Source organism: Aedes aegypti, chromosome 2, assembly GCF_002204515.2.
Source record: "Aedes aegypti strain LVP_AGWG chromosome 2, AaegL5.0 Primary Assembly, whole genome shotgun sequence".
NCBI classification, from domain to species: domain Eukaryota; kingdom Metazoa; phylum Arthropoda; class Insecta; order Diptera; family Culicidae; genus Aedes; species Aedes aegypti.
Genome location: NC_035108.1, coordinates 248,939,342 through 248,963,029, shown reverse-complemented (window position 1 = coordinate 248,963,029; position 23,688 = coordinate 248,939,342). Strand labels below are relative to the sequence as shown.

At 38.8% G+C, this 23,688-nt stretch overlaps 1 protein-coding gene across 1 annotated transcript; it reads right to left on the bottom strand.

Moving 5' to 3' along the window:
* Window positions 1-1,955: 1,955 nt before the first annotated feature.
* On the bottom strand, window positions 1,956-22,800 carry LOC5569371 (leucine-rich PPR motif-containing protein, mitochondrial). Its single transcript, XM_021844774.1, has 5 exons — window positions 22,618-22,800; window positions 22,291-22,472; window positions 21,469-21,814; window positions 9,950-11,792; window positions 1,956-3,776 (listed from the first exon to the last, which is right to left on the bottom strand). Exons 1-5 carry the CDS (start codon window positions 22,752-22,754, stop codon window positions 2,124-2,126), a joined length of 4,161 nt encoding a protein of 1,386 aa, XP_021700466.1. The 5' UTR covers window positions 22,755-22,800; the 3' UTR covers window positions 1,956-2,123.
* Window positions 22,801-23,688: the final 888 nt, after the last annotated feature.

Sequence of the window (23,688 nt, the reverse complement as noted above, 5' to 3'; positions counted from 1 at the left end):
TCCAATCTATAGATTATACTCGTAAACTCTGATAGAAATTTAGTTGAAATATATACAGTTTACAGAAATCATAAACTGTTTTTAACCTTTTTGAGTTCAGAAAATTGTTGTGCCATAAGTTCAAAACTCTCGCGGCTCCCGCGAAATCGCGAATTTCCATTGTCCCTACTCCACATAATTGATGTCATCGTAATATTCAATTATCTTTGAAATAATATTCAAATTATATTCAAAATGGCACCCTTTTTTGCAATTTATTGATTTTATAAGAAAAATACAAAATAACTTGAATGAGCAGAGAGCATTGATAAACTATTTAAAAGAATATATCCTGTTGTTTTCATCATTTTAAAAAACGTTTGTGTTGCGGTTATGGCAATAATATTTATTCTATAAATCTCTTTAATCATGTTTGGTAGTAAAATGTAAATTAAGGTGAAGATCAATCGAAGCCAAAGCTCAAATTTTCAAGAGCACGGATCTGAAGAACCAAACATCCGTTTGAGATGAAAACCTAATCGATTGGTCAACACCAGCTAGCGACCAATCGATTAAGTTTTCAGCTTAAACGGATGTTTGGTTCTCCAGATCCGTGCTCTTGAAAATTTGAAGTTTGGCTTCGATTCATCTTCACCTTAAAAATGATAACTAAGCAATGTTTTGATAGGAACCTTAACTATGGATTATGTATATACATTTAGGAGCCAACCATAAAGAAATTGACTAAAATTTTTGGTTTTGAATTTGTTATAAATGTTATATTACCAAAGATTCAAAAGTATAAGTTGTCGATATCCACTCCTAGCTACTCTAAAACTGATTATAATTTTTTGAAACTTGTGCAATATTCGCAGTTATCATTCTGAAGTGAAGTGATGTTGAAAAAAATGCAATTTATTGTTCGACTTACCGAATATGTTAGCAAAAACATGGGAAAACTGGTATTTTTCTTAAATTTACTTAAGTTTCAAATATGTCCGCTTATAAATTTTCCAAATGTATTCTAGAGCTTAAGTAATCATCTAGTCCATTGAAAATTAGTTTTGAATGCTGTATATTTCTTTTTTGGTAGCTGTACGAATATGGAATTGGGTCAATTATAGGCACAATCTCAATACTTTTCCTTTATTCCAAAGATTTAAGCAAATGAATACAGTTTGTCATTGCCAAACAATAGATGACACTTATAACCATCATTATTGATAAAGTATATCGATGTCCATGCACCATTCAACAGTTTTATACCAACTTGATATGAAAACAGTGCCCCGTACGAAAATGAAATTGAGTCACTGTATCAGGCGTAAGAGCAGGCGTGCTATAATCTATTTATTTATTTTTTTCATTTGATCGCATTAACAGGCTAAGTGTGGTCCCAATGATGTTGGTAGTTAAAAATCAAGCTAAGCATGCACGCAGCGAACTGGACTATTGAAATCCATACATTTTGCCTTATGAAAGGTGGAACGATTATTGCAATACGAGCGCTTTATGTATCGTTTTAGCATCACTCCACATCAAGGCGTCGATAGGCGCGTGGTGTACACTCAGGCAAATGGACTATCGATAAACATAGGAACCCCTTATGAAAATTCGCCACAAGAAATCGGGTTGAAATTCATAAATTTGCCTTATGAAACCAGAATTTGAAAACAAAAAAACGTTTACGCGGTAACCTGGAATCGAACCAAGAACCTTGCGATCGATAGGCCCGAGCGTACACCACACGCAGCGAACTGGACTATCGAATTTCATACATTTTGCCTTATGAAAGGTGGAACGATTATTGCAATACGAGGATCACTCCACATCAAGGCGTCGATAGGCGCGTGGTGTACGCTCGGGCCTATCGATCGCAAGGTTCTTCTGCAAAAGCAAATTGACGATTGTTTCGGTGCTCGCTATCAACTAATTTTCTAAGGATTTCGGATTATCAAAATTGATCTTCTTTTCAATTCAGTGTGTGATTGAAATTCCAGCGTATTTTAACATGTCTATTTAAAACTAATTTGGGTGGTACATGACAAACTATTACAATATAACAGTTCTCCTTGGTGCAACAGCTTTTTGCGACTCTCGAAAAGCTCACATGAATTGTAAGTAACTTAACTAGGAATATGCACTTAGTTACTGCCTCTAGCTCTGCCAACATCGTCGTCACTGCTACTGCTACCACTGCTGCTGCTAGAAGTGTCATGTGCCTTGTTGGCAGATCGATCCGGAATTGTGTAGGGAAAATCGTGTCCTGCTGCCACAAGACCATCCTTGAGTCTCCTCAACGCAGATCGGTTAAAGTGCTCCAGGCAAATGACCTTCAGACCGTCTTTAAGTGCTTCCAAACCTTGGGCTGGTTGGCCTTTGTGAACAAGTGCATCGATCAGACAGCTGTAGATAATGCCCATACCATTTTCGGACACTTTAGAGTTCTGAAGCTGATCTATCAAGCGGCGCACCATAGCATCGTCGTTTGTTTCTCTGGCTTGTTGGATAATTTTCTGGAACATTACCCTAGGGCTATTGATTAAATACTGATCCCAGATTTGCTTAGCTTCGACTTCGTTGTTCATCATGAAGTGGTGCGTCCAGAGGGCGTTCATTGGAGCAATAAGATCGTATTTCACGTACTTCTCGGCAACCGCTTTGTATCGATCATGCATTTCTGGGTGCTCGGCGAGAATTCCGGAAGCTCCACCAATCGGGAAGTGTTTGGCTGCTAGTTCGGCTTCTTCTTTCGTTTTGATCGTATCTGCTGTGGCTTCAAGTTTCTTCATGTACTGTTCAACGTTACCACCAGCAAGATGGGCATGGCAAAGGCGGTTGTCAAAAGAGATCAGTCGCTTCACATCGTCCGAGATCATTCCGCCAATGCGCTCGAAGGTTTCCAAATTACCGGAAGCTGCTAACTTGTTGAGGAAGTATTTGAAAATCCGTGGAATTGGATGCAGATTTTGTTCTAGCATTGCCAGCACCAACTTGGAAGCTTCATTCAATCGATCGCGGTTGACCAAAGCCTCGATCACCATGGACTGTTCAGTAAGATTCAGTTTGTCACTCTCGGTGAGTTTCTCTCTAGCCGCAAGTAGCCGATCAGCATCTCCGGATTTGGAAGCTACTTTGAACTCCTTTAGATTTGGCGAAACGGGCTTTCTGGTATCAACAGCTTTCGAATCAGTTTGCTTGGGCTTTGGTTGGGCTTTCAATGCTTTCTTAGCTGGAGACGAAGGGACGTTGGGAGCCACAAATGGTACTTCATATCCGTTGGCTTTCAAAAAATTGGAAAGTTCAATAAGGAATCCTTCCGATGGTGTTTGATCTTCTTCCTGCATTTTCGTCCACAGACCCAAAGCCTTCTCCGGTTGTTTCTCATTGATGTAGCTCTTGAGCAATTTGTGGTAAATGGTCGACCGATCGATATGGTTTAAATCTTTCGTGGCCTCCATAAGACCTTCCAAGCTATGCGTTTTACCTTCAACGTGATAGCGTTCGCAGGCACTTTCAATGCGCTGGCCACGGGTGCGAAGTCCGGGCGTTTCAAGGATCTTCCTTGCCTGGCGAATTCGGCCACAGTCCACAAAGGCGAACACCAAATCGTACAAGCTGTTCACTTCCCCGTGGACTTCCGTGCTGAGATCGGTCAGGCGCTGCAGATTGGTAGCGTCCTCCGACTGGATCAAACGACAAGTGAGCTCGGTTTTCCATGGAGTTGTGCGATATTTTTGGCAAATTTCTTCGAAGACCGCAATGGCCGTCTGCAGATCGTTCTTGACAATGTGAACCTGTAACAAACAATTATGAAGTAAATGTTAAATTGAATCATGAGCGGTTCATTTGGCATAATTTTGAAATGTGTGAAAAGTAAGTGTCATATGACATAATGGAAAAGTATGGGTCATTCGGCCTAATGGACGTTAGGAAAGAAAAGGTTTATTTTGGAACAAAAAACTGCCAATTGGCATAGTTTTAAACCAAATTAAATGAGTCATTTGGCGACACGGCACACTACTTTTTGGCTCATAATTTTGAACGTCATATGCCATGAATCGACACATGATCACTCAAGATAAACATTTGGAGCTTGAATTTATCATAGCTCCAGACAAACCCGAACAACTACTCTACCTAACTACTGCATCGTTTCTACGATCTTTTCGGCTGTCGCATACCAATGGCTCTCATTTTTAGCTTTAACATGTATGAGTTGTGTTTCCGGTCATGGTATAGTGAAATTATACAGAAGCCACCACACCACACTGAAAATTAGTTGGCCTTTTAACCCTTCAGTCGTCGCGCGGCTTGCCAGCGTCAGAACCACCACGCTGATGCTGTGTACGATAAGCGAGGTTTTTTGACCACTGTTGTACAAAATACAACAGCGCGACGACTGAAGTGTTAATTTTTCATTATGCCCTTTTTATTTACTACAGAAGTCACCGTTGCTTGGTGATGCGATCCATAGATAAGGAGGAAAAACTAAGCATAAGCATAAGTATTGATGACCGTACAATTCGTAGTTGCTACTCCGTGATTGACCAGAATAATCGAAGTTGCACAAGGAACCAACAGATGTAGCTTGGGAATAGCTTTCCATCTTCAATGTACACTTTCGAGAACTCCAAACATTATAAAGTCAATAACGGCGCCGGCCACGTCTTTACGGTCACCGGGAAAGGTGGGATTATTAGTGTGACATCCATTGTTACTAGAGACCGAGATCACCTCTCCATCTCCATGGTTGTCACAGGGAGGAATTTGTTAGTGGGAAGGGTTCAAAAGCTACATAATCAGGATTCACCTTGGTAAGTGATGCGATCCATGCAGCCTTAGTTCAAACAGTCACCTATTAGTCACTACAGACAACGTGTTCCTAAAGTAAGTCTACACTTTCAGTGTCGAACCATTCAAAACGATTTCTGTAATAAAAAATGTTAGATAATAGATAAGGTATGTGTATTTGAATACTTTTTAAGCATTCACAAGAGTCTTTTCAAAACCATACAGGTTTTGTTAAAAAAATCATATAAGTGGCTTTTCTATCGTTGTCATGATTGAAAAATATTTCACAATAAAATATACATTAAAAATGAAAGCATGAAACGAGCTCACCAAATTGATCCTTCATCTCTGACTAAGCAGTCATAAGCTACTTTATCAGCATACTTGATATACACATGGCGACGCGAAACCCGAACTAGCTTTCATGGGCCTTAAAATGCACTGCCACGCGTGGCAGAAAAACAAACGTTACTCCGGCGACGCGAAAACCGAACTAGCTTGCTTGGGTCTTGAAATGCACTTCCCAGCAAACGAAACGCGTGGCAGAAAAATAGACGACTCACCGGCGACGCGAAAACCAAACTAGCTTCCCAAGGAGGAAAAACTAACTTAAAACTAGCTTTGCATTTTTGCGGTGAATAGATATTGGTAAAATATTAAAAAAGCACGTCGACATCCGTAATGTCGAACTATTCAATGGTTATATTCATTAATAGCGAAACAAGAAAGGTATGTATATTAAAATTATATTAATAACAGGAATAAGGGTTTGAGTTCAAAACTAATTAGACACCATAGTTTGTATGAAAATTACATAATCGCACAACGCGAACACAATTGATCCCGATTTCGTCGCACGCCCCACAGGCAAAATTCCACACACTACTCTTAGGCTTTCCGAAACGCTCTGCATTTAAGCATCACAATACTGGATAAAAATCCATTATCGGTTGATCAGGCTTCGTGAAAGTTATCTTTTTATAGTGTTGAGTCAGAATTACTGAATAATGAACCAACAACAATTTAATTTATATTTTATGAAGGGACATTTACGAAGATAATGCAGGGTGCGCTTTATGCCCCACCAGCTCAATTTATCTACCCCAATGATTCGAGAAATGTTTGGAAGCCCTGCAGAACTGATCCCTAAATGTAATGCAATAGAAATTTCTGGACGAGCTTCATGAGGAACCCCTTGTCCCCTTGAACTCCTTTATTAAGAAGGAGGTGGTCTTAATAAAATTTCTGGAAAAAATCCTGTAGAAGTTACAGATTTATTTTTAATCGCAAATTTATGAAATTTGGTTATTGATTAGTAATTTTAAAACGTTTCTTTTTTTTCTGGAAAATTTGAGTTTTCACGATACTTTTTGGAATATATTTTATGTTCCGCGTAACTAAAAAAAAAAGCAGGATCCACCAGGCTCTTATTATGTGATAGGTTTATTGTGGAAATTGTACTTTTTTTTTGTATTACATAATGAATGAGATCCAAGCATTTGTAGCTTATAAAATGATTCATTTTTGAGGCATTTTTCAAAAACACAAAAATGCTTTAACCTTCGGGTTGACGCGTTGTTGTACTTTGTACAACAGTTGTGATTTATATGTTATGAGTTTGTAACAGAGATATCTATCGATACGAAACCAAACAATACTCGACAGTTGTTGCTTACAGTATTAGGCATTTCACGTCAAAATGCTCTCTCTTTCGTTCTTCGACAAAACTTGAAGGTGATTATAAAACGAAGCCAAACTTTGAATTTTCAAGTGCACAAATATGGAGAATCTTACAACCGTTTGCGTTGAAAATCGATCAAATTGCTGGCTTGCTGGTGGCGATCAGTGGGATAAATTTTCAACGCGGATCGCTTTTTGATTCTGAAGACTTGTGCTCTTAAAAATTAGAGGTAGGGCTTCGTTCTATAATCACCTGAAAACAATGTCCAAAAAGGTCTATTCTAGAGTATTTTTGACATTCGATTAGGGGTTTTCCAAGAAACCCTACAATATTGCTTCAGAAGTTTATAGGCAAATTTTAAGGTTATTCCTTCAGCAATTTTCTTCTGAATTCCCTTAACCTTCAGTGTCGTGTACTATATTTGACAGCTCTAAGATTCATTTACTCTATTACATAACACCGCCTTTAGGCGGGATACCCTTTGGAATTTTGTTTGTTTTTGGTAGCTATAAAATCAAAATAATGTTATTCTTCGTCTCAAATCTTGGACCACAACACGCATATCAGGAAGGTTTTTATGAATTTTAACCGTTCGGTTGTCACGCGAATTTTTGTAACGTGAGTTGTCGCGCGTTGTACTTTGTACACCACTTTTGGTTTTGCGAATATCCCCGGAGCCTGATTACTTAGGTAGATGGCGTCTTCTGCAAAGTTGTTCAGTAGCTCATCAGCACCCTTGTTCGAGTTAGTTGATTCTTAATTTTGCTACCAGGTGACTCTAGTGAGCATGAAACGTTTGTTTTGCAGAACTCAGGATCTTGACCACTTAGAGAGATGGCATCTTCGGCAAAGATGTTAAGTAGTTCAAATGCTTTCTTTGTGTTTTCCTTGAAAATCGAGATTAGCTAAAATAATGAAACCCCTTGAGCTACGCATCAACTTTGTCGAAGATGCCATCTTTCTTAAAGGTCAGGATCCTGAAGTATCCGCAAACCAAAGTTTCGTGCTCACTAACGCTGCTTGGTTGCAAAATTTTGAATCAACTAGCTCGAACAATGATAGTTTCTAACTTGCTGAACAAATTTGCCGAAGATGCCATCCTGCTAAATGGTCAGCATTCTGAAATATCTACAGAACAAAAGTAAAAGTTCCATGCCCACTAGTGCCATCTAGCGGTCAAATCCGAACTAAATGGAGAACATCAGATAGCCCTCCACCTCCAGAACAACTTTACTGAAGACCACATGTTTCGAAATTATTTGGATTTTGAGATATACCTATTTCCAATTGTGATCTACTCGAACCGTATGCGTTCATTATTATGCGCCTTGTTGATTATACCGCATTATAAAGCGCCATTGCCCATTGCACGATGACGTCATCATAAAGTCGCTCTCTTTCCCTCCTACGGGAGATTTGAAAACAACGATGATACAACTAAAAAATCGATGAAAGAAATAATGGAAAAAAAACTTGGGTGGATACTCTGCACTGAGGCAAAAATCTCGTATGATTTTCATAAGATCACACTAATGAACGCGTTTTTTATTATTTTTTTGTTGGTTCATAAGACACTTGCGTATTTCATTCGACGAGATTGAGATTCATAAGACAAGTGTAATTTTTTCATAACAATCAATTGTTAATGTCATAAGAACGCTTATGAACCCCATTGCTCATCATTGTGAAGAACCACGTGAGGCAAATTTTCTCGGTACAGCCATTTCACTATCAGAAATTCAATATGGCTTCCGAAATGGACGTGTTTGCTGATTTGTCGCTGGCTGACTCCGTTTCTAATACATCAAATGGTAAATATTTTCTATTTATCATCAATACCTCTGTAACTAACACTTTCTTTCGATCAGATTAAGGAATTGGATCCAAAGAATAAGATTTTTGAATGAAAATTCAAAACAATTAGTATGACGCGTAAGAAATCACAAACCCCCCTCATCCGCCCCTAACGTAAACCTGCACCAATTCAGGCGTTCTTCACAACTTTTCTCAATAATGTTTCGCTGCTATAATATACTTCTTCGCGTTCAAAATAGGTTAGCCAACTAGCTAAAATCGAATTTTCATCCATTTTGTCGTATCGCAAATCGATTCTAATACTTACAGTAAAGTGCTTTAATCGAATTGCAATATGACAAAATGGATGAAAATTTGATTTTCCCAAGTTGGTTAACCTGTTTTTCAACGCGGATTAATATTATTCATTCATTGAAATTTATAATCTAAAGCTCAAATTACACAAGACAGTCTTATGGAACCAAGAATGGATCAGAACGTAATTCATAAGACTATCTATGGATTTTGTTATCAAGTCAATGCTGGTTCATAAGATCATCTTACGAAATTCCTTCGAGGTGTATTATGGAAACAACATCTGCCGAAAACCATACGATGGTTTTATGAATTTCAAAGATTTTTCTTGTGTCGTAATTCCATAAGCAAATCTTATGACAGTCTTACGTTTGCTTTCCTCAGTGTGGGATAGTACCCGGATATTTTTTTTTCTTTAAAAATAATCCCAGTGAAAATTATTGGAAGTAGTAATGTAGGAGTGCTCATGGTCTTCCTGGAGGAAATTTTGCACAAATTTCCTCTAAATATACTTTGAAAATTGGGTTGTTTAGTAAAGAAAAATTCACAGTTTATTGCAGCTTGATCGAAAGAGCACATCATTCTAAGTATAACACGGTTTTATTGCACTCCAATATCTCAATGTTGATATTATAAATGATTAACAAAAATTTCAATCCGTTGACTCAATGACGTTTCAATTTACACAATGACAGTTCGTCCCGAAGTAAAATTTGCCGAGGGGTGATTCAAAAATGATTTCCATACTAATTTCAAACGTGTTTTAAAAATAGTTCCAGGTAACGGAAAATTGTGAAACTTTGGATTCTAGTTCAATTTTTAGTGTAGATTCGGAATATGTAAGAAAATTGATACCCCTAAACAAGCCAATTGTTGAAGTAATTTCTTTACGAAAACTTAAGAGAATCATTGAAGCAATCTCTACAGGCATTTTTGTAGTAATACCTAATTCCTTGAAAGTATTCCAGAAGAAATCTCTTGATAAATCACTCGAAGATTTTCTGAAACTTTTCCTCAGGAAATCTGTGAAAAAATCTGAAGAACCTGTGGAATACGTGGTTGTCTCTAAAGGTTCCTCTGAAAGCTCTATGATTTTGCATAAGGATTCACTGCAAGCAAGAGAAGAAATAAGTGACTGTAGAAAGCATAAAAGTTGAGTCTTTTGAGAAACCTGCATGAAAATAGCGATCAAGTCTCTAGTAAAATAGACCCACTACCATGGAGGTAAATCAACCTTGGTCGAAAATCTCACAAATAAAGATAAAAATAACCTGACCCTTATTTTTCACTCATTACGCCAAATCTCGTTGTTCAAAATGACCGTTTTGCCAACTGTCCTTTATACCAAATGACCCAAACCCAGTTGCATCGAACTAGTCTACTCACCTTGATCAGCGCTCCTAGGAAAATGTTTTGCGGTGTGATATATCCGTTATCCAACATTTGCTGGAACAGCTTGTTCACCTGCTCGCTTTGACCCTTGTCCGCTAACGTGTTCAGCAGCCGCCAGCAGGCGCTGTTGTAGTTGAAATCCACGTCCTTTTCGGAGCGATCGGTCGTGGCCTTGTTCGTCGCAATGAACTTCAACGCATCATCGAATCGTTCCTGATTAAGCAGAGCTTGGGCAAGTCGAACAATTTTGGTATCGTCCAGTTCAAAGTCCGGCAACTTTCCTTTGACCTTGTCCAGCAGGGTGAAAGCTTCCTCAACCTTACCGCTTGTGGCGTACAACTCGATCACCTGAGCATAAACTCCGGGTGGAATGACGTAGTTTTCCTCTTCCAGACGAGCTAAAATTTCTTCCGTCTTGGCAACGTCATTCGATCGAATTGCATTGCGTATGAGTTGATTCTTCAAGGCGTTGGAATTCTCACCACGAGCTTGTAAATTGGTAATAAGGCGCTCCAATTGTGGAACCGACAGATTAGATGTAGGCGTTTTGGTTCTTTGTCCCGCGCTTTCCATCTGGACTGGTTCCAAATCTCCAGCGGCCAATTTGCTTAGCATAGAGGAGATTTCCGTAGTCATCTCAGCACCAAGCTTGTCTTGGATTCTTTCCGCTTGAGAATTGCTAATTGACAAACCTTGGTTCACAAAACCGGTCAGGACTTTTTCCAGCGCCTCAACCCGTTTGTTCTTGAAGGAGACGACGACATCGTAGATCAACGATCCCAGGACCTCTGCTTGTACATTCGAAGAATTGTTTTCATTTTCTTCCGCTTGTTCGTTCATTTCTTCCTTTGTTTTCATTCGCAGCAAGTTATCATACATTTGGCGGGAGAAACGAATGTATGAATTGAAATCTTGCGTTTGAAGCAAGGCCGAAATCAGCGGCTTACGATAAACTCCCGGCGAATAGAAAGCCTTGTAGCGAGAGGCAATGTTGGCAGCGTCCTTCAGATTGTTGTTCTCCAATGCAACATAAACGCATCCGGAACTGGCAACAGCAGAGGAAATGCCAACACTTCGCAACAACTGGATAACTTCTTCGTGGTTGTTCATTCCCATATTGGGAATCGCGTATTCGCGAATGGTTTCACTGCTGGGTTGCATTTCAAATTCCTGGATCATCGTTTTCAGAACGTTCAATACTCCCTCAGGACGGGGTTGATCGTTGGCGCACAGCAATGGCCAGAAGTAATGCTGCCTAATGGGATGATTCTGTTCGTTCAAGGTCTTCAGCAAAGCGTACGACGAATCAACGATTCCATTCTTCAGCGCAGTCTCCAATGCAATCAAATAGGCATTCGAGTTCATACCCGAGCTGGTGAGTTCTTCGCAAATGGACAGAATTTTTCCTACAGGTCGTTTTGCTTTGACCAGCTGTTTGATCAGGAAACCTCCAGTGTTGGCCAGTTCTCCGTCGTTTTTGGTAGCTCTGGGCATCGTTTTCAACACTTTGAAGGCCGCATCTTCCTGGCCACGGTTGATCAATCTCAAGATCACATTCACCGCGTCTTGATTGTATCCTGCCTGCTTACGGATTTTGGCAATCAACGGATCAACCTTCTCCGCGTGGCCATTGGTGGCCAACGAATAGATGATCTCCAACAGGTCTTTGTCAAGCAGATAGATTTCTCTTTGTTCACAGGTGTCCAGCGTTTTGAGGATGTATTCGACATCACCCTTCCGGGCGTATCCGCAGAGCAGGGTCGTGTAGGTATCGGCCGATGGCTGCAGACCGGCTTGCGACATCACGGCTAGAATGCCTGTAGCCGATTCCAAATCACTGAAATAATAAAGAATGTTTGATGGTATTAAAAGGTGGTTTATGAGTCATATTAAATTCTTATATTTCTATGGATACAATCAGATTGATTTTCAGTTGGTATTCCCTGAATTCCCTCATTTCTTCTAGAACAAGAGAAAAGTTCTAGTCAACAACCGTCTTTAAAGTTCATTACAAGATATCTAACGTCTGACGATCAATCTTTTTGTCTCCATTAAGCGCATGTTACACTACAGCGATAATGATTAATTGTGATTTCAGATTAGCAATTTTGGTTACTAAAAGAATCCGGCCAGACATTTCTCTAAGGGTATCTAAGAATTGTCTGGACATTTCACCACATATTACTTCATGCCCAATGTTACCTTCGGGACAATTGATGAATGATTTTTCAGGAATTTCTCAAGTAATACCTACATAATTTTGTTCAGGATCCTTAAATTATTTTATAGCTGATGGTTTTCTACTGATAATGTATCTAGAAATTACTCCAAAAATTTGCCTAGGTATCTAAAGATTATTTCGGAGAGTCATTCATAAGTTTTTTCAAGAAAGTCCTGAATGAATTTCTCCAATAAGTTATTCTTCTATTGCAATCTTACTCCAGAGATTCTTCCAAAAATCTCTTCTTTTTCTTGGCACTACGTCCTCACTGGGACAAAGCCTGCCTCTCAGTTTAGTTTTCTTTTGAGCACTATCGAAGTTTTGAATTGCTTTATTTAGCAAAGTTGTCATGTTTTCAATGAATCAATTGTCACCAAACACGCAGCAAGACATTGTCATCTCCTATTCTTGTTGCAACAATTTTATTCCGCAATATCAGCTTGTCAACACTTGAACAGAATATGACAAAGATCGATCATCACGTGCGCAGCGATTTTCTGGGCTTCGCATTGCAATTTTCGAGAACTTTCTCCGTGCTGGTAAACATTGACACATTATCGAAAAGCATCCATAAAACAAACTTGGTTAAGTGTTTAAAATAACTGATCAATCGCGAATTGAAAAGGTTGCGCCCTGTGATTGTCATGACAATTTTGTTTTAATTGTATCCCTATCCGCAAAAGTTGTGACAAATGATTGCACAGTAGGACGGATTGAGGTTTTAGGAGGAAAGATGGAACTCACGCCTTCAATTGTGATTTTACGTAAAAATAATGTTCTACAAAGTTGTTTCTAATATAAAAAAAATTTTTTTTGGTCGGAACGAAAATTAGTGTGGACCTATGTTAAAAAAGATAACTATCAAAACTTTTTTAATTTACGGAATATTGATATAGTTTGTTCTACAAAGTTGAAGATCGAAAAATTTCAAATTCGTAATGAAAATGTAATTTACTTCCTTGGACATAAAGTATCATCGATACTAATGAATACGATATACGAATGCAAAATGAAAAATATGGCAAAGAAAGCTCTCAGTTAATAACTGTGGAAGTGGTCCTAACAACAATAACCTGAGAAGTATGATCTGTTCCAGTAGGGACGCGATGCCAAAAATAAAGAATATTGATACAATTTTTTTCTGATGAAAAGTTGAAGACTTTTTGATAACCAAAAAAAATACACTTTTTAAATTAAATTTAGGGGAGGGATTATTAGAGTATGTTGTTTTTTGCAAAAGTGAAGTGTTAAAGTTCAATTTGTAGTTAAAAAAAAAATGTTTATATGTTTGTATAGTTGGGAAAACAAAATGAATTGTGTTGACATGACGATAGTGTTTGTCAGCTTAAAAATGTGAATAATCGTATTATACTTCGACGGATCTGTTTGCTAATGATATGACTGGTTCATATATTAATAACCGTTACTAACAGATTTTTGAAAGAACTTCCAAATTTACTATAATGTTCAATTTTCAGGCATGGCTATCTCTAAATTATAGCCTTAATTAATCAAAACATCTAAACATGATCAAATAATGCATATAGTTATTCTTCTTAATCTAGCCTTGAAAGTCAGCGTCATAATCAGAAATCGTACTCTAGTAATATACCGTTCCAGATACGATATATTTCCTACGGTGGACTTCCAATCAGAATGTTTCCCAAAGAGTCCCAAAGCTCCCAAAGATGTCGACAAATCCCAGAACAGAAGTATTCGGAAGTTTGGGATGAGCCAAGTCAGGAAAATTTAGAAGATATTTTCAAAAAACTTTTCTCCTTATTTATATTGCTGAGCTCCTTTGACTCTTTTCGGAAGTACGTATATAAGAATATGAAACAAGTTAGTTTTTTATTCCGATTTAAAGCCGAAAGATAATAATTGTCATGCAAAAAAAGCAATCATGGTTACCATTGGTAAACCATTTTGATACCCGAGGGCATCCAACGTAATGTCAATTCTGGGGAGTGGATAAGAGTCCTTTTTAGTGACGTTATAAAGTTTACGGTAATCTATACAAAACCTTTGAGTGCCATCTTTTTTGTTGACCAATACTACAGAAGCACACCATGGACTCTTTGAAGGCTCGATGATGCCCTCATTGTGCATTCGTTGAATCATTTCATCCACACAATCCCTTATCACTAAGGGAATCTTCCTGGGGGGAATCTTGATGGGTCTATGCTGCCCGGTGTCTATGCGGTGCTTGACAAGATTGGTTCGTCCGGTTTTACCAGACTCAGAGCTAAAAACATCACTATTTTCGATCAAAAATCTGGCACATGAGCATTTTTCGTCTTCTGTAAGCTGTTCGGAAGCAATGGGCCCTCGGGTTTACCTTCACATTCACCATACACGATCATTACCATCCTACCGCCGATCTCCACTTGATTGGTTACGCACACCTTGAAAGATTCACGAACCTGCTCACTTTCGTTTCGAATCCGAACGGCCTTATCGCGAGACACACGCAGTTTATTGTTCACGAAATCTATCGCACATCCATGTTGTTTCAAAAAGTCATTTCCAATCATACAATCCTCGGCGATATCCACTATCCACGCAATGTGTTGAACCCGATGTTTGCCAAAATTAAAAATAACGGCGCATTCGGAAATCACAGCTAGTAATTCACCCGATATCGTTTTCAAGAACTTCGATTGTGGTGGCTTAGTCGAAATTTCACAGGCCATTCCGTTTACAAGGACATCCAACAGGTAACTTCCACGATGCCGATTCAGCGAATGAACAAATAAAATATTGGAAGGAGCGTTCTCAGTTACCAGCACCCTACTCTCCTTTAGGATGGCATCCGCCCGTTTTTCGAATTTTTGGGTTGATGACGATATTTGCTTCGTCGACGGTTTTGTGTTTGAGTGCTGTCCGATATATTTGAAATTGCAAAGCAGATTGCAATGCACCATTGAAAGTTTTTGGTAATCCAAATCGCACCAAATCCTGGATAGATGGGTCGTTTAATCCATCGAGAAAATGATTCATCGCAATTTTATCCTGGGCATCTGGAGTGCAGTCATGATAAGCTGATACTACCAAGCGACGGATGTCATCAGCAAAGCTAGTTAAATCTTCCCCTTTCTGCTGTAACCGTGCTCGAAGCTGGGCATGGTGTGAAGCTTGATGAAATTGTTCGCCAAATCTTCTGTCCATAGCCAGTTTGAGTTGCGAGTAGGACAGCAGATCGATAACAGGTAAGGAACGGTATACTTCTAGTGCGGGACCTCTTAACATTGCTGCCAGGTATTTCGCCTTCAGGGCACCATCCCAATTGTTGATTTCGACGGTCTGCTCAAACTTCAGCAAATAATCACTCCAGCGTTTACTACCGTCGTATAGTTCTGGGTTTAGCTTCACTCGTGCAACGTTATCGACATCTGGCAAACCAGCTACGTTGTTGGCGTTGAGAACGTCCGATCGTGTTGGCCTATTACTGTCTCCATTATTGCCCTGTTCTGTGGATCTAGAGCTATGTTCACCGGGTTCATTTGCAACAGTCGTAATGAGGAACGGAGTAACGGGAGAGCTCTGCTCCACGACATTTGATGAAAATTAGAGTTCATTGATAGCTGCACTCACGCATATGTTGCAACTGGCTAATTTGTTTTTTTCACGGTCCATCTCAGCTCCGAATGATGTAATTTCAAATTCAAATTTTCGAATACCATCGTTCATTTGCCCGTTTAGTTCTTTGAACATACTTGTCACCGGTAAGTTCAGCTCAGATATCATCGTGGCAAGTCCTTCAGGGGTGATGGCACTGGCGCCATCTTGGTTATCACCTTGCGGCAACGCGGAAGACACAGTCTTACTCATCTTGAACCTCACTTCTGACACCAGTGTGACGATTTCCGTCGAATTTCTTGCCAGCCGAAGGCTTTCCGGATTAGCTTTCTGCTCGGATACTTTCGAGCTAATGATACGCGAATTGAGTGTCCATCCCGGGACAAAAAATCCCGGGATTCGATCAATTTTGGGATATCCCATTTCCCGGGATTTTTGTTCTGACATCCCGGAAATGTACGTAGAATTTGATGAAAATCACTAAATTTCAATGAAAAACAATGACATTTTTTCTCACTATAAAGCCTTACAGCATCATGAAAAAGAGTCGTCGCGCGGTTTGCCACCGTCAGAACCACCACGCTGCTGTTGTGAACAAAAAGCGAGTTTTTTCACCAGTGTTGTACAAAATACAACAGCGCGACGATTAAGTGTTAATGAAAAGATCAATGTACCAAGTAAGAAACATTTATTTGTCTTGTTGCAAAGTTTTAGTGCTTTTCTCTTCAACATTTGCCATTTTTAAGCCTAGGCTGAGAAATCATATTGGAAAGTAAACCTAAACTCCAGTCAATAATTTTCAGTAATCAACTTTTAGCATGATATTCTATAATATCTTTAATGATCTTTAATCGTTTATTTTGTTCAAAGGTTTTGATGATATTTTAACTTTTTTTTTACCATACTTCCATTCATAAGTGTTATAAAGAATTTAAAAAAAAATATGTAGCAAACCCGTAATTATTAAGCTGTTAAGTTACTTCATAATAATAAGAAAGTAATATATGAAATGTGATTTGTTATTATTAACATAATATCTATAATTTGTTATATCTTGGAAAGTTCTATTTCATTTCATTTCATTGAAAAAACATTGTATTGTATAATTTGTACCTATATTGCAACCAAAATACTAATTTTAATAAAAATTTGAGAAATCCCGGGATCTCGGGCTTAGATTTTTGTCCCGAATCCCGGGACGAGCAAAATGGCCGGGAAATGAACACTCTATACGCGACGACGAGCGTTTTTGTATGACGATCCACACGAATTATTTATTCATTTTCAACTAACCCATACATATAGCTACAATAATCTTTTGTCCCTCAATTTATCCACTCAAAAAAAATCCAAACGTCATTGCTACGTGAAAAATCACGTAGATCATTCCAAATTCATTTTGCCTCCACTTTACCTGACTAAGATAAAGATCACTAAGCCATTCATAACCATCAAATAGTGAATCGGTAATTGTTACTGAGGTTACCTATCGCACTTACGTGAAATTCACGTAGGTGCCTAAGTTCATTTTGACATCTGCATGTTGTACGTACATTCGGTGTTGAGCGCAAATCCTAAGATGGCGCCCGCTTGATTTTTGAGGAACTTCAGAAGCTGCTGAACTTTAAACCCTGTGTTAGATTGATTTCAAGGTAAATATGCTTTGAATATCGAAGAATCCCTGCATTACTTCATATTTTATACCTGATTTATAACCTCTATCAATTATAGCACGCGAAGGCGAAGGCTACAACAAGACAGAACAAACTCACAACATTTGGGAAACAGGATTCATAATGCTCAGATTGAATATAAAAATATCACAATCTTTTAGGTCTGTTTACATTTTCCAATTGGGAATTAGTTTTCTTCCAAAGCCTATTAGAGATAAGGTTGGTCTTTATTCCAGTTAAATTTAATGCAAAACCATCTAGGTCCTATTGAAACGCTTCGTAAAGTCTACCGGAAAATCCACGAAGCTCTTACGTGTAGCGCCGGTGGAATGGACGAAGTTCAAAAATTCATGCGTTCATTCTGGGCTACCTATGATTAACGTAAGAGCTACGTGAAAAGTGCGATGGAAAAAAAACACGTACGTGAAACTGTCTTCAGCAAACTTATTCATCTCGTCAAAATCTACAACTTTGCTGAAGATACCATGAAGCTATTCCTTCAATATGTTTAGTTATGTCAATTATAAAAAATCATCAAAAAATTCACTTTAGTCAAACCGTTACTGCTTTTAAACTTGTGATTGGAAAAATCACTCAAAAATATATGTTAAAATTCAAGTTATGTCTGATATTCTGTGAAAATTTCATTCGAATCGATTCATAAATAACTGGGATATAGTTTATCAAAGTTGGTCATTTTGTATGGAAAATCGAAAAAGTTGCAAATGTTTTGTCCAATACTGTAGATGGGGTAGCTGCACAGTACCCTCAGCAGCTAGACGAGCAGTTGGGAAGAATCAACGTTTCTGGAAATGTTAGCATCCTGTGGAATCCTATCCATAAAGCTGTGACAATAACGGCACGGGAAGTGATTGGCACTGGTCAACGACGAAGACGAAACGACTGGTTCGATTAAGAGTGCCAAAGAGTGACAGAAATGATAATGTCGCCAGAAACCGTACTCGGCAGAACAGTACAGGTAGAGCGGTACAGGGCAGCGAAAGCCGAAGAAAAGCGAATTCACCAGAGATAAAAAGACAGCACGAAGAAAATGTGATAGCTGAAGCTCAAGATAGCATGAACCGGAACGATATGCGGAGATTTTAAGCAATGGTCAATGGAACGCGACACAGTACCGTACTAGTGCCCGCCATGTATAATGATCGAGAAGAGAATTCGCTGATATATAACGGCCTTGACTGCCAGGTGGAAGGAGCACTTTCAGCACTTGTTGAACGGCAAAAATGGAAATGTAGCGAGAAACAGTATAAACATAGATGGTGACGATCTAGCTGCGAACCCATAGGAGAGGTTAAAAACGCTATCAGCAAACTGAATAACTGTAAGATTGCTGAGAAAGACGAGCTTCTCAAGCACGGAAGTGAGCAGCTTTGCCAGTCGATCCACCGAGTACTTCTGAAGGTATGGGAGGACGAAGAAATGCCTAGCGATTGTTGGGATGGCCCATACGCCCAATCTACAAGAAAGGGTACGGACTGGAAATGCATCGAGGCCAAATCTCGAGTCCTCCAGAGCACAAATTTAGATTACCAGACAACCATTATGGCTAAAAATTTTATTGATTGGTCACCGCCACCGAGCGACCAATCGACCAAATTATCATTACGAACGGTTGTGTGATTCTCTTCATTTCTGCTCTGAAAAATTCGAGGTTTGGCTTCGATGCATTTTCACCTTAACAGACTGAGACCACTCGAGGAATCCTTCGTCGGCGAACACCAGACTTTTTTAGGGACCGAGAGACAACGGACCAGAAGTTTAACTTGCGAATGATCTTAGATAAATTCCGGGAGTATAACCCGCGAAAGGAAAAGACGTGTTGCGGCTACGAATAGGGACTTCTACGGATTATGTAATCAAATTAGGTTCTGCAACTTGCAAATGGATCCAAAATTTGCCCTGATGATACTTCCAATTGCTCTCTACGGGCACAAAGCGTGGATGATGAGAAAGGCATACCGGAAAGCCTCGAAATATATTTGTGCTCCATTTGAAAGGAATTTTGAACATTTTTCAAAAGGACGAATCTATGAAGATATTCTTTAAGAAAAGGGACTGAAAATAGAGAGTTTTATGGACTTGCATTAAATAATGACTTAAAAGTGAATCTCTAAATAAGACCTGCTATCAGCTCTGCTATATTTTTCAGCAGGGCCGTACATTTCTCGCGTTTAGTATCATACAGGCGTATCTACAGTGATCGATTTCTCTTCGTCGATTTTCTCTTTGGATGAATACACGAAATGCAATCGATTTTCTTTACATTGCATTACATCGTGTTGAATCGACACGATAAAGGACGATGAGTTCTTTCTAATGAATCGAAAATAGCAGTCGAAAACGGTAGCTTGGCCTAGTAATTAGCTAAAGAGAAAATCGATTAAGAGAAATCGATCTCTGCAGTTACGCCCTTATGATACTGAACGCGAGATTTTCATTTCATTGAAAGCATTTTCAGTCCCCGACTGACTGACTCAAGCTTGCCTTTCAATTGAAACTCTACTGTTTCGTTTCAATCCGACAATCCTTCCCTTTCATCGCAGCAAGCGTGTTACTTGTGCATCGCGCGTCATAAATCAGAGCTTCACCGCAGCGAGATGGTCTTTCAATCGGTAGTCTCTAACTTTAGGAGCTGATTAATTCAAATGAACGACGTGGTGGCCCGCATTACTCTATCTTAATTTATTACCGAGCAAGTTACATATATTACTATTGCATATAATAGGCAAAATTTAATTTAAAACGTTTAGATAGATTTCAATTAAATCAAATGAAACGAAATTCTTACTCTTTCATGTCACCTTTCTTGTTCGAAACGAATGAGTGTGGAACGAAGAATGAAGCGACGCAGTTTTTCGTCACCATCGAGACGACACAACCAAGACTTCGTGTTTCTCAAAATGCTTTCGAAAATGCACAGCCCTGCTTTTCAGGATCTTCGTAACCAGTTCTTGTCTTGTATTTTATAAACAAGGACAAAATTTGCGTACCGTCAAACGGGGTGACTTGCAACACTTTTCAACTTCAATCAGTCAAAATCATGATCTAAACATCATCTATAAATCTAAATTCCTTTTTGAACTTTTAATGGCCGGCCTGCCTACAGAATGAGATGACAGAAGATTGAATCGAATTATTTTATCATATCAAAAATAATAAAAAATATGAAATTTTTTGAATGTCCTCGTGCGGGGTGACTTGCAACACTCAATGCTAATTTAGATTTTGGTAACAAAATGCTGATATTTTTTATAAGTCGCACTTATTATCTATTGTTATTTATGTATTTAAAACATTCGAACCAGTACAAGAGCCTTTTGAATACTTATTTGTAAGAAAATGATTGGAATATTTATGTATGGGAAAATGAGGTGTTAAATCATCAAGGTCCAATATTTGAAGCAAACAATATTTTTAACGAATGTTTGTAGTTGATTGATGAAAGATTACTCTTTTGATTATAAAGTAGACCTAACACAAAACTTTTCCACTTCTATAAAACTCAAAATTGTTTGAAAATTATGTGTTGCAAGTCACCCCGCATAGGTATATTCTTATGAAAAGTATTTTTATTCTAAAGTTGTTGCTACAATTTCGTAAAATAAAATTCGTCGTATTATCACTTATTAGTTATAGAAACACCATGTAGAGTATTAATTTTGTATATTAAATCTACCTCATTTTTTCAGGTCACGATTTGGACCTTCCATCAAGTATCAGTTTTCAAGAAATTTAAAACAATAATGTTTAATTTGTAAAAATATTTCTAATATTTCTTTTAACTGTGGTCACTACTTGAATTGTGAATCACACGTATTGTAGCACCGATTTATAACAATTATTCTTTTGATATTTGTGCTTTATAGCTAAATTCTGTTGTAAATTGCAATGTGTTGCAAGTCACCCCACCGTTGCAAGTCACCCCGTTTGACGGTAATACAAGACACTTTTTCCCAATTTACGATCATGAAGAAATGGACAGAATGTAGAGATAAAACATAATTTTTAATCATACTTACTCTGCCTGCGAATGTCCCATGATCAGCGCGTTGAACACGTACTCATTGACAGGAAGTTGCTTCTCTCGCATGTATTCGAGAATTTTGGTCGCTCCTTCGATGTCACCCTCCTGGCAGTAGCGCGAGATCAGCCGTTGGTACGTGACACGATTCGGTTCGATTCCCTTCGCCTTCAGATCGGCAAGGAATTCCGTCGGCGAAAATGGGTGCTCATTGTCCAGGTAGACCCGGAGCAGGGCATTGAAGTGGGAAACATCCATCGCCACGTTCAAGTTGTTGAGCGTTTTCCAGATTTCCTGCACCAAAGCCGTTCGCACCTCGGGCAATTCCTCCGGGACTAGATTGCCTACGGAAAAGAGAAACAGTTTCAGAGCAGATTGTCGATTCAATTTTAAAAATAAAATCCGCTATACCATATAGGTGATAATGTAAATTAAAAAAACTGCATTTATAATTCCAACCTTATTTAGCCTCAGGCAGGGGGGCCGATTATCTCGGAGAAACTTAAGGCACTTGCGCCATTGCTCCGGATAGCGCAGGCAGGGCACAATACTGCGGAAGGCGCCCTGATATTCTACAAAACACCATTTGAAGTAAGGTTTTATTTGAATTTCCCTAATCATTCATCCCTAGACATTTTAAAGACTTCCATTAAAATATAGAGACCAAGTCTCTAAAATGAGAACTGCTACCAACTTTTATGGATATTTTTCCCCAACTTTCCCTAATTTCCTAGATCAAAAATGGAATTCCCTGGCTTTCCAGGTTGTTTTTATCCTGCAGATGGATTGATGGAAAAGACAAGGAAAATGACAATCTTACCACAACAGCGAATGACCAGCAGTGATTGCGCACTGGTAGCCGAGCGATTCATCCGTATTTCTTCCAGCACATCCTCCAGATCGCGCCTCGAGATACGTCCCGAGCGACGAACATCTTCATCGAGACGCTTCAGGGACCTGTCAAGACCCTGACTCGAACTGGCAGCAGTCGATGCAAATCCACTAAAACAAAGCAAAAATCGTTATCACTTTCTTCGTTTTGCACCCGATGCAGCATGGGAAGGGAACCATTGCAATCCGGTGCTCTTGTTGCGTAACGAGGATTCGCCGGTAGGCAAACTGCATCCCTCGAAAAACACCCACTCACCTCACGGAACTTCCGCACAAACACTGCGAATGCTGAAGCAAGCTTCCCTCCGTCTCGCGGACCGTATTGAACACGATGTTCCGAGCGAAACCCGCGAAATATCGCACAAATTTGCTGGACCGCAAAATCGAGGCCATGTTTTGTGTTACGCAGAGAAAAACGCGAGGAAGATTCTCGTCGGATGTAGGGTTGTCGCAAATTAATCGATTATTTCGATTAATCGATTAATTGACTCACTAATCGATTAATTTTTCATCGACTCCTGGCTCACTCAATAATCGAGATAATCGATTAATTGATGACAATTTTTCCAGAATAAAATTTCCAATTCAAACTACGGTGATGTTTTCCTGTTAAACACTGTGTTGTGCTGGTTGGGTTCGAAAATGTATCGCACAGGCAATCATAAAATCACGAATAGGGGAAGTGGGACAGTTTGGCCACCTTAAGGAAAAGTCAATAAAAGTGCTGAAAATATTATGAATTTTTCGAATGTTTGCATGATTTCTAACAATTTTTAGATGAATACACTAGATCCGCATGATTTCCTTTGTCTTATAAAGCTCATGGATAAATGATTAATTTTTCAAAATTTGCCCTTTTTTCGAGTCGATGTTTTACTGATGCGGTGATATGAGTATCCAATTTTTGATTGCAAAATAATCTTATATAAGGTACCCGGGGCAAGTGGGACATAAAAAAACGATAGTTCAAACAAATTGTTCGGAATAATTTTCAAATGTCAATATTTTGCAAATCCAACAACACGGTCACATTTTGGCAACATATTTTGTGAATTGTGAATTGTTAAAACCTTAGAAAGATGTACAATGAGCTATTAGACGCAGTTGCCTCGCTAAACGGGGCAAGTGGGACACATCCAGTGTCGTGCGTAAAGCCACATCAGTAAGTCAACCTTTGCAATAATAGGATTGAAAAATCATAAATATTTTATTTTGAGTACATATTTGATGTACAGAAGGGATCAACCATAAAATACGTAACGTTTTAGGAAGAAACCCTACATTTAATAATATGTCACATTGCATTTAATTTTAACTGAAAATTTCT

Excerpts from the sequence above, each read along its gene's own strand:
- LOC5569371 (XM_021844774.1), bottom strand. The coding sequence starts at position 22,754 with ATGGCCTCGATTTTGCGGTCCAGCAAATTTGTGCGATATTTCGCGGGT. Across the intron at positions 21,815-22,290 it reads GCTGGTCATTCGCTGTTGTG|GCAATCTAGTCCCGGAGGAA; the intron begins GTAAGATTGTCA and ends TCTTTTCCGTAG. Across the intron at positions 3,777-9,949 it reads TCCTAGGAGCGCTGATCAAG|GTTCACATTGTCAAGAACGA; the intron begins GTGAGTAGACTA and ends TGTTTGTTACAG.